The following is a 10768-nucleotide window of genomic DNA, read 5'->3' as shown; positions in this document are numbered from 1 at the left end:
TAGCTTTGTGTACACACATTATAATCTTACATTCTACTTCAGTTTTTTTGGACAGGTAGCTGCCATAGAATAGCAAGTTAATACATTTCCAGAACATGCGCTAACACTTATTTGTGTGTAAATAAGCTCCCACTACATGTTTGATGCTTGAAGGGATACAGCTGTGTGTGCTTTACAAGAGAACCTCAAAATAACTGCAGGGAGGAGTAAATTGCCAATGCATTCTCTTAACTTGGGTAACAGAAAACAAATCAGTTCAAAGTTTGACTCTGTCCTCCCAACTGAATATATCTAATGTACACAGCAATGTAATGGAAAATATGCCCTTCTAAAATTAGTCTGAACAATTAATGTGATGACTAAATAATTCTGAAACCTCGCTGACAGATAAAAAGAAATTGATTCCAACAGGAGAATAAGGACTCAACATATTAATACAGAACTGTATTACTGAACAAGAGAGACTTACCATTGCTGGCTTCATAATGAAAATATATTTTGGCCAAACTTGGTATCCACTTAAGTAGGTGCAACTCCATTGGATCCAGAAGAAATGTACCTGCTCAACTAGAGTCAATCTATTTTCTCATCACTTATTCACATTGTTAAGTATTTAAACAAAGAAACAGATTTTTTTTTTTTAAACAAGAAACAGATGACACATTCCATTCTTCCCTGTTTACACCAGTGGGAGTTCTGCACACAAGAGATCAGAAAGTTGTTGGTTTTGTTTTTTTTTTCCCCTCCATCAATGATCACTCACACTTAACCTTTAGCCTGCAATTGCTTGGTGGCATTCCATTTGACTGGGAAGACTGGAAAAATGTACTAACCACCAAAGATTACAGCATAACAATCACAACCTTTAAAAATAAAATCAACAAAACCAAGAGAAATGTTTGAGCAAATGACCAGCTATTGATGTAACTGCTGGGAACTCTTTCCTATCTTAAAGAAAGCAAATAGTCCATGAATGTGAAATCTAAAACCATGTAAAACATAGAAGTAGCAGGAAAAAAACTAACTTGAGAAATAAAACCCAGAAAAGAGCAGCTCTAAAGAACAGCAGAGTATATTTCATGGACTTTCCTCAACTACACAACTATACCAAACAAGAAATACACACCCAACAAAAACTGATGAACACCATAAAGAGAAGAGTCTGAAGCTGAAGGACCAACAGGCTGTAGAGAGTTTGAAGACAGTGTGATTCATTTGTACTAAAGACAAATTGTCAGGTGTTTGGCTGTTGAGATAGCAAGGAACTTGATTTCATTCTTGGAAAACAAAAGGCCTTTCACGTTAGTCCTCTTAATTCTTTGACGCAAAACCACGGGAACCATTCATAATGAAATAGCAACTGGAAAAAGCATTAGTTTTCCAGGTCAAGCAGCTGAAGGAGAAGTACTTTACTTTCAGAAAATGTATCTGAATTACAGTGAAAGGACAAGAAGCTGCTTTTAGAAGTGAAGCACACCACCTTGCCCATGTTATTATAATAGAACTTTTGAATATAAAAAAGCATTTAGTAAAAATTTTATTTGAAATGTAGCATGAATCCATAACCATAAGTGTTACAACATACAGTTTTACAGAGAATTTGTACAATAGGACAGGTATTTCTATACATGCGCCCCCCCCCCATTTTTATTTAGTCATTAACAAACAAACAATAGTTAAACAGCAATAATAAGCATTCACTTCTAAAAAGAAAACTTTGGCATGTATACAACTGGCTAGTTAAAAGTAAACAGTGGTAGATTCAAGTCAGAGACCCACTTGTTTTGTTTCACAGCATTTTTGATCAGGATGAAACTCACCAGCACTATTTTCTAGTTAATACAAAAATGAGTATTTTTTTTCAGTCCAGAAACCCCTGTTAAGGGACAAAAACACGTTAAAAGAGATGTAAAAGAACCAACTTTTAACTCTAAAAGGTGTCAGTTTTAAAGCAGTTTAGGCCACAAGTATTTTGCACACATTGGTTTGGTCATGAACAAAACAAACCCTTTAATGGTTTGCTTGTATTACTGAACTATGTATCACTTGGCACAACTGACAATTTCTCCTTTGGACTAGAATAAGCACGAGTATCATTGGCTCAAAAGTCATGTCCATTGCTGGGGTGTAAGAAAAAAAATAAAGTAGAATTTGCACTGTGCCCATCTTCTGTCTTGAGTTTCTGTCACTGCTGTTGGCCACTTACATATCTACCAAATTCATCCAAAAAATGTGGGAAAACAATCTGCAAGGCATTTCTTCCTGGCATACAGTAGACAATATTTCCATTTTAAAAATCAGAAAGCAATGAAAGAACCCCTGAATAATAAGTAATAACAAGCCTCCTTTAAGAAGAATTACTTGCAATTCTTCAAGTACTTACAAAAAATACAGTATTTATACAACTTCTCCAGAACTATTATAATTAACACATTTTAATGTAGTACTAATAAAATAAATCCATAGATACAAATGGTTGCACTTCTAAGCAGGAATATCTAACCCAGATTTAGATTTTGCTGCAATTTCATTATTGCTGTGGAACAGACAGTGGTTAAGTCATGTGAACACTAGCCTCTCTTTCTTATACACATCGGAATATCTAATTTGAGAAAATGTTCTCCAGCAAGTCAGAATACATTTAATGTAATTTTTACAGTTCCTGCTATATGTTAGTGATCCAAAGTTGACTGAACCGTGGTGCAATAGGGCACAAATGGCAGAAGAGCAGTGGAGTAGAGGCAGGAATGGCAGAAAAACAGTAGAGTAACACAAGTCAGACTCATACTCACTACTTCTTATTCCTAGGCTTTAACTCTTCTGCCGCATTTCGCAGAAAAATGTAGTTTTTCTTTTGTGGATTATAAAATTCATGACCCTAAAAAGAAAAATCATCTGTAGTTACTCTCTTCAAAGAAGAAATATCAGCATTACCTTAAAAAGTAAGAATACGAATATTCCATTAATTTGGTTTATTAAGATTTAATCTTAAAGTCTTTCAGACCAGATATTGGACAACATAGGTGGATTAGAAGCAGCTTACTATAACAAGTAATTACAAGAACTGTGCACATAAAGTAAAATTTAGGGGACGTTTATCGATTTTTAAGGTATAAAAGACTTTTCATAAAAAATAACCACATATCTCTAAGCTCTACTTTATAGATGCAGCATAAGAGCTCAATATGATTTTTTTTTTAAATGTCATTCTAGGCAAAGAAGAAACTAAAACTTTAATGGCCACCCAGTTTCACTTTACATTTTCTATCTTTTAACTGAAATAAGGTCACGTTTTTTCAAAGTGAAGCCCAAGTTCTACAGGCAACTGCAAAAATATCTCTGTTCCCCAACTGCATATTGGCATTACTTGCATACACATTACTGACTCAATACGCAAGTATTCAAATCAGGGAGAATAAACATTAATAAAGCTATTAAAGTCCAATGCACAACTTGAAAATTACCAACTCCACTTGACAGAAATGGTTCTAGAAAGGAAATTTAATACCTACTGGTTTTACTACTTAATATTGGTCTCCAGATCTGAAAGATACCTTGGTACGTATCTACCATTGCAGTTTACCCAAGCATTCAGAATAGAAGAATTCATCTGCCCTAGCGTCTGACAAAGTCATCTTACTTTGGGCAGCATCCAGAAGACCAGATAAAATGCAGTAAATTAAAACTTTGCTCTTTGTGGCATGCAATCAAGTTCATCTGTGTGATTTCTACATTCATTTCAGTCAAAACCACAAGGAATGTTAGCTCAAATTTAAAAACACTAGTTATAACAGGAAAGTAACACTTCTAATGGAAGTTGCCATTCCATTAAAATCAGTTACATTCGAACCTTGCCACCCCCTTCTTAAACTATTAAGTAGTATTGATTCTCCACATATGGTTTGTTGTGATTCTCTTGCATCTTAATGATATATTGTTGAGACAAGTTTGGAAGAGAAATATATAAGTGCTACCAGCAAGCTGCGCTGAATGGTACTGGAAATTTAGTACATGGCATTCAAACACCGGTTTAAGTGCTTATAACCACAGTCACAGCTTTTTTTACAGTTAAAGAGAATCTGCAGAAGAAGCAGAGATGTGCATTTCAAAGAAATTTGTGGCAACTTGTTAGGGTGCCACATTGCCCCATGACACTCCCCACAGCAGAATGTGTGTGAGCAACCAGAGTAACTTCTGAATCATGTAATTTACATTTTGCTTATCCACATTTGCAAAATAGCATTGTTTAGCAATCTTATCCAACTGAAGCTAAAAACCAAAGAATGCACTACTTCAGCGTTAAATTTCATCAGATGTCTAAAATGACCATTGTGAGCTCTCTTGCATGCTTGCGAAATTAGACAGACTCAACTACTATTTATAAAGAACAGTGAAAGCCTCATGTGAAAAGGACAGTCTTAGCTGTCAACTGTAAGTGTAAGTCTAAACCTTTCTTACCTTTGACCAATCATAACTGGAAGCATATGCAAATATATTGCCATTATGGTTGAAACAACAAGCAGATATTGGCTGGTCAAGTTGTTCTGATGTTTTTAGCTTTGTTCGTGCATCTTTATCCCAAAAGCTGAATCTACCATCAGATCCTACTGTTGCAAGAGTACCATGGACAGGATGAAATGCTATCCCATTTACCTGCAGAATCATAAAAAATACTATGTAAAGCACCACACGTGGGAACACTCACAACACACGTGCTGAATCCTGAGAGAGTAAATACACAGGAAAGACTTTTTTCAACTAGATATAGGTCTTATTTTTTTTTAAATATTTTCAGATATGTTCTCTGGAAAAACAAAAAAAAAAAACCACTGAAGCAACAAGGAAAGCATCATCTTTTTTGTAGTACGTAAAAATTCAATGCATAATCCCATTACACAACTATATTAATATCAGCAAAATTAACAAGTGTCATCTCCACCAAGATTTAATCAATGGTTGATCTGGTGCTTGGTTTAAGGGAAGTACAAAAATTTGTCTTTCCTCTTAATGTATGACTATGACTGGTCTTTAAACATACATCTAAGATGACCTTTTATCTTGCCTAAAGTTAAGGAGAACAAACAATTCATAGCCGATTTTACATTAACAGTATACATTGCCCTGTATAAATGATCTAGTGGTATATGCTGAATACTTACAGCATAGATATCCTGAGGTGCTGATGTGTTTGTTCCATTGGAGCGATGACATTTAAAAGTGAAATTATCTTTTGCACTGGTGGGGGGAAAAAAAAAAGTCTTTTTACTTTCCTCGCTGTAAACTGAGCAATAAAGAAAGCATGTTTTATTAAATGATACTTACGGATTTGGGGGGTTGATATAATGAATAGCTACTCTTCCTTCAATACTTCCAAGGGCAAATCCAGTAGGTTTGTTCACTTTGTCTTTAAAAATAGCAACACAGCGATGCTAAATTTGAGAAAGATACAGAGGATTTTAGACAGAGGCCTGAGGGCCAGATTTTCTGAATGCTGTCTGTTTTCCATGGGGACACAAAACATCACATACATCAATGCAAAGTAAAGCAAAAACACAAAGTCAAGAGATAGGTCAAATTCTATTGAGAATTTGTGCCACAATATTTACATTTCTAAATCCTTATGAAGATCAACAACACCACATCAATGACAAACCAGGACATGCGCCATACCAAGATAAAGTACTTTGGTTTTGAAACACTGTTCGTTTTTACCAAAAAATGGCAAGCCCAGAATTTCAACAATCTGTACAAATACGCCTGTAATAAATGTAATCATTTACCTGGTGTTTAAGAGGAGATTCTATTCTTCTAAATTCAGAAGGTTGATTCTCTAACTGATAAACTATTAAACCCCTTTCTGCAGTGGCCACAGCAGCCATAGGATGAACCTGGATAAGGTTGTAAAATAGGTTGGAAGAGACACACTTGTGTTAATAGCATGGGAGAGAACTATATTTATTATTTCGCAGAAATCCCTGAAGAAGTTAAAGGAATTAGACTATTTTCTGAGGGGAAGAGAGGGAGGGAAAGGTGAAGATGAGAAAGAACAAAATTCATTTGTAGACATATCTCCAAACAAAACAAATCAGTTCTTCCCTGCCATTCAGAAATTAAACATACCAAAAATCTTCTAATTATTAGCTGACCCTTCCAATGTGAATTGCAACAGGGGTAATGCAAACTCATCCAGAAATGAGGGTAGGTCAGTCCTAATGCTAATTTGGTTTTGTGATGTTAAAAGGATACTAAACGTGTTTTGTATGATGCAAACACCTATTTTCCAGACCCTGATCAAGAAGATCAGTTTATGTTTTATTGCTAAAATCACACAGAGATTGAATGCTATTCTATGATTCTATACTAACAGTTGGTATTTAGTGCTAACCTACAGAAGCCTCAAAGATTGCCAGTTTACTCATACTTCCAGTCATCTAGCTGACACTAGTTTACCATATATCATGGCTTACCACATCTGCACAATAACATCTTTCAGGGAGCTGCAATGTCATCATAGGTGTTGGTGAACGGGTATCCCAGAACTGATGGAAACAGAAAAATGAACAAACTTATGCTTGGAGTTGAGGATACACCATTTAAATTACTTTAGTAAAGAGAATGCAATTAGTACCGAGTTGTTTCATTCTTGTCTAGAGTCAAAATACTGCAACTCTCTGTGAAGTTCACAGGCTATTTCATTAATCTGTTTTTTCTAGTAGTGTTTAATAAAACATTTTCACTTCACATAAATATTTTTATACACAGATTACTAGCACACTTTGCGTCCATTTGTTCAGGCAAAAATTATACCTTCAAAGTTTTATCCCAGCTTCCTGTCATCACACAGCTGTAATTTGGTGCTTTAATCCAATGGATAGTCTTCACAGGAGCATCATGCTGAAGGAAAAAAGGACAAACACACATACATTTACTACGATAACAGTCCACATTTCTTGTTTATGCTCCTCATATTTTTTGTATGCATTTACACTTTTTACCCATTCAAGAAAAGTGATTCGTTATTTTAGTCACGGCAGTTAGGATAAAGGTTGGTCATGACCTTATTGTGTTGTTTAGTGCTGTAAAATCACCCACATAAGAAAAAAGTGGTTCCTGACACAAAGAACTACAATCAAGTCACCCTATATAGGAAGATGGTCACAGCAGAAATACGAATTATGAACAGCAGGACTTTTTATTTATTTATAAAGGATATTATCCATCATGATAAAAATCAATACTTTGTAATAAATAACATACTATATTAAACGAATAAAAAAACCAGCTTCTGACAACAGCTACAGAAGAAAGGCCTATGTTAATTACACCAACAAGATTTTAAAATCAAGACTGAGAATCTGAATTTTATCACCTCAAATAAGTTACAAGAAGCAATCATTAAAAGGACTAACTCTCTTCTTAAATTATATAACTGGTAACTCATTTTAGTCACTGTAACTACATATTCTAAACAGACATTCACTTCTAAATTGAGAATGTAAATTATAATCCCTGCTACTGCTGCAGCAGAAAGCTGGTATTTGTGAAAGTGAATTCAATGATTTCTTAATTTTTTTTCCCCCCCTATAATGCAGCAGGGTGACTTAGTGAATCACTGCAGCAATGGAAAGAGCTCTCTCAAGTAAAATAGAGGAAAGAGCTGTGCAGGTTATTCAAATCACTTTGATTGCAGATCTCCCTATTCATGTGCACTTCATTATCTCAAAAATATCAAAAGCACCCTACAACTTCTTCATATAGCAGTATCTACTTCAGAAGCACTGGACATTAGCTTAATTTGCTAATAAAGGTAGCTTTTAATAAAAATAGAAAAGGAAAAAAAACCTAATAGCTTGGGGCTTGCTTACTTACTTGTGCAATCTGAATAGCTTGATTACTGTTGAGATCCCACATTTTGGCAGTTTTATCACAGGAAGCAGTAAATACTTTACTCCCATCCTAAAAAACAAGAATAAAGCCAAGAGATTAAATAGCTCTATCATGTAGTATCTATTAAAAAACTGTCAAGTCTTATTCTCTTCTAGTAATAGCATAACATTAATATAACATATACAGGGATTGCAAGACAAAGAAAAAACATAAAAACGGAAATTTATTTACGATTGTATGTCGTAAAAGAGAAAACTGTGCTAGCTATTATCTAGCTTGAAATACATTCTTACTTTTAAACTCACTTTTACCCTTCTTATGCCCATGTTAGTCTATTCTATTAGGACATGCTTAGCACATATTTACAGTAACAGTCTATACAATAATCACGGGCTGCATCTACATGTGGCACCCGTGTCTGTCTGGAAACCACATACCAATTTATTTAGGATTTTGGTAAAAATTGTTTATTCATTTTTAAATAGGAACGTACATCACTCCAGCAGCCATCTAGTACGGGCCCTGTGTGCATCTGCTGAGCCTTTGGAATTGTCTGTCCATTATCTTGAACTTCCCAGCAGCGAACCTGTAACAGGAGAATTGTATACAGACATAACATATTTAACACTAAGAACTTAAAAGTTTTCTCTTCTTGAAGATCCCAGCCTTAGTTTATCAAATGAAAAGTATGATTATAAACATCAAGCTTTTTTCAGAACTAGTGAAACCTTCTTTTCTCTGATTATGTTCCTTTTATCTGTACAGCCACAACTCAACCCACAACTTCAATCCCACCTCAAAAGTACCTCACATAACACCTCCCAGTGCTCTCCCAGAGAACCTTTAACCATCAGCTAGGAAGAAGCTGCCTGCTGCAGGCTACCGGCCAAGAGACCAAACAGAACAGTTAAAAAAAGCGCTCACATTTGTCTTCCCCTCCCTGTTTGCGCCAGTTGGGATCTCACCCTTCAATCCAAAGAAACTTCAATAAGGTTGTAGGAACTTAATCTTTTTGAGACTACACTATCAAACTGGATGATTTACCATTGTGTTCATGGTTCTTTCGCTGGGCAAAACATAACTATGTTAGCCTAATTGTATAAGAACATGAAGCTCAAAACCAAACAAGTAGGAAAAAGAAAAACTGAAGTAATAAAAATCTAATAGGGAAAACATTGACTACATATTCCGAGCTGAAGCTTAAAACACACAGGCAGAGGAATGACTTATCTGAAGATCAGAACCGAATTTCTCAGTTGAAGCAGCTCAGCTATGTCAAACTTAGTGCCTTGGTACCAAACACAAATTTTGCAGTTCCGCAACGAGGAAAATCTCCGGGTGCCCTGGCACAAGTTTTTAGGATCACATTTTGCAGTTTAGACACCAGTGCTCCCACTTTATTCATCTGTGGGTCTGATTGTGAGTACTTACGTCATTTGCCCACGATCCCGCAATGAGGAAATTACCCGGCAATGTTGGTGGACTGAATGCTAAACAAGATATGCTGTCATCTGGCGGAGATGTTACTTCAATATCCTATAAAGCACAGAAGACAAAACAAAATTAGCCACATTTGAAAACTGTGCACTAAGATCCTATTACTTCTGTAGGGTGAGTCAATAGGTACTGCTGTGACGCATTAAAACACAGCAGCAGAACAGTAGTTCCCACGGGGGCTAATGCACATACCTTCATCGGATTATGGTTATCTGCAGTCGTGCTGCCAAACATGCTGGTACCTCCAGTACCAAACCCTGATGTTGATCCAAACAGACTCATCCTTGCCCTGCAAACGAGGAAAAGGTTTACTGAGACCTGCAAGGCCCTCCAGCATCCCTAGGGTGTCTCACCACAGCCACTACACCAGCAGACCCCTCACCCCGCCTGGGAGGCACCCAGAGATATAAAAATATACGAAATTCGAAAAAAAATCACACTTCTCGTTGCAGCTGGATCCCTGACATCTCCCGGTCACCACCGTGCCACCGCTGTCAGGGATCCCTCGCCACTCGTCGCCTGGCGAGAACTAACCCCCCCATGCCCCTCAACCCTCCCCGGCACCGCCGGGCTGCGGGAGCAACGCCGCCCCGGGGAGCCCCGCGCCCCGCACAGCCCGCCCCGGCGGCGCTCCCGCTCCGGCACGCCCCCCAGCCTCGTGTCTCTGCCTACAGCCCGCCCGGCGGGGCAGCGAGGATGCCCGGCAGGCGAGGACGCGCCATTTCGCGGGGGTCCCGCTTCCCCCTCCGCAGGACCGGCCAGCGGCCGGCGCGGGGAGCGGCCGTTCGGGTGGGGGGGGGACACACGACCCGTTGGAGCGGGGCCGAGGGCGCCCGCAGGCCGCGGCGCTGCCGCGGGCGAGGCAGGGCCGTCCGGGAGCACGGGGCGGACCCCGGCGTCGACCCTCACTCACCCGTGTGGCGGGCCCGCTGCCTCCAGCGACGCGGCCCAGCGGCTAACGCGGCGGCGGTGCGGGGGCAGGCCGCGTCTCTCTGCGCAGGCGCCGCGGCCGGAGGGGGCGGTGTTGGCGCCTGCGCCCTGGCCGGGCGGGGCGGAGAGGCGGCTGCCGCGCTGTGTGCTGGGCGGGAAGAGCGCAGGTGGGAGCGGCCGCGCCCGCTCCCGCTGCGCTGCCCGCAGCCCGCTGGGGAGCTCGGTGGCGCTGCCGCTGAGGAAAGAGAAAAAGGATTAACGACGTTTTCTTTCCCTGCGCTGTGAGGAACGGGGTCAGCCGAGTAGTGGCGTTTGTAGCGCTGCAGTAGTCGTTGCAAACAGGGTGGTTTTTTCCGACGTCGAGGGAGTTCAAGTGGTCAGGCGGGTCAAAGCGCATTCAGCTCCCCTTGGGCATTACAGTGGTGCTAAATCCAACTGCTGCGGCGTGGGGAAG

At 39.2% G+C, this 10768-nt stretch overlaps 1 protein-coding gene across 3 annotated transcripts; it reads right to left on the bottom strand.

Moving 5' to 3' along the window:
• Window positions 1–1639: 1639 nt before the first annotated feature.
• Window positions 1640–10344, bottom strand: RAE1 (ribonucleic acid export 1). Of its 3 annotated transcripts, none has more exons than XM_050907494.1 (13): window positions 10298–10344; window positions 9577–9673; window positions 9319–9423; window positions 8381–8473; window positions 7870–7956; window positions 6808–6894; window positions 6468–6539; window positions 5781–5888; window positions 5323–5429; window positions 5160–5235; window positions 4459–4653; window positions 2793–2878; window positions 1640–2262 (listed from the first exon to the last, which is right to left on the bottom strand). In XM_050907494.1, coding segments are annotated over exons 2-13 (1107 nt in total). In that variant the 5' UTR covers window positions 9667–9673; window positions 10298–10344; the 3' UTR covers window positions 1640–2261. The 3 variants fall into 3 exon arrangements, with proteins under 3 accessions (XP_050763451.1, XP_050763452.1, XP_050763450.1); XM_050907495.1 differs by having other exon boundaries at window positions 1640–1876; XM_050907493.1 differs by having other exon boundaries at window positions 1640–2878.
• Window positions 10345–10768: the final 424 nt, after the last annotated feature.

This window comes from Gymnogyps californianus, chromosome 17, assembly GCF_018139145.2.
Source record: "Gymnogyps californianus isolate 813 chromosome 17, ASM1813914v2, whole genome shotgun sequence".
Taxonomy (NCBI): Eukaryota; Metazoa; Chordata; class Aves; order Accipitriformes; family Cathartidae; genus Gymnogyps; species Gymnogyps californianus.
Note: the sequence above shows the minus strand (reverse complement) of the source record. Positions and strands in the feature narration are given on the sequence as shown.

Excerpts from the sequence above, each read along its gene's own strand:
- RAE1 (XM_050907493.1), bottom strand. The coding sequence starts at position 9,666 with ATGAGTCTGTTTGGATCAACATCAGGGTTTGGTACTGGAGGTACCAGC. Across the intron at positions 7,957-8,380 it reads TAGATGGCTGCTGGAGTGAT|GATGGGAGTAAAGTATTTAC; the intron begins GTACGTTCCTAT and ends CTTGTTTTTTAG. Across the intron at positions 2,879-4,458 it reads CCAGTTATGATTGGTCAAAG|GGTCATGAATTTTATAATCC; the intron begins GTAAGAAAGGTT and ends TTTTCTTTTTAG.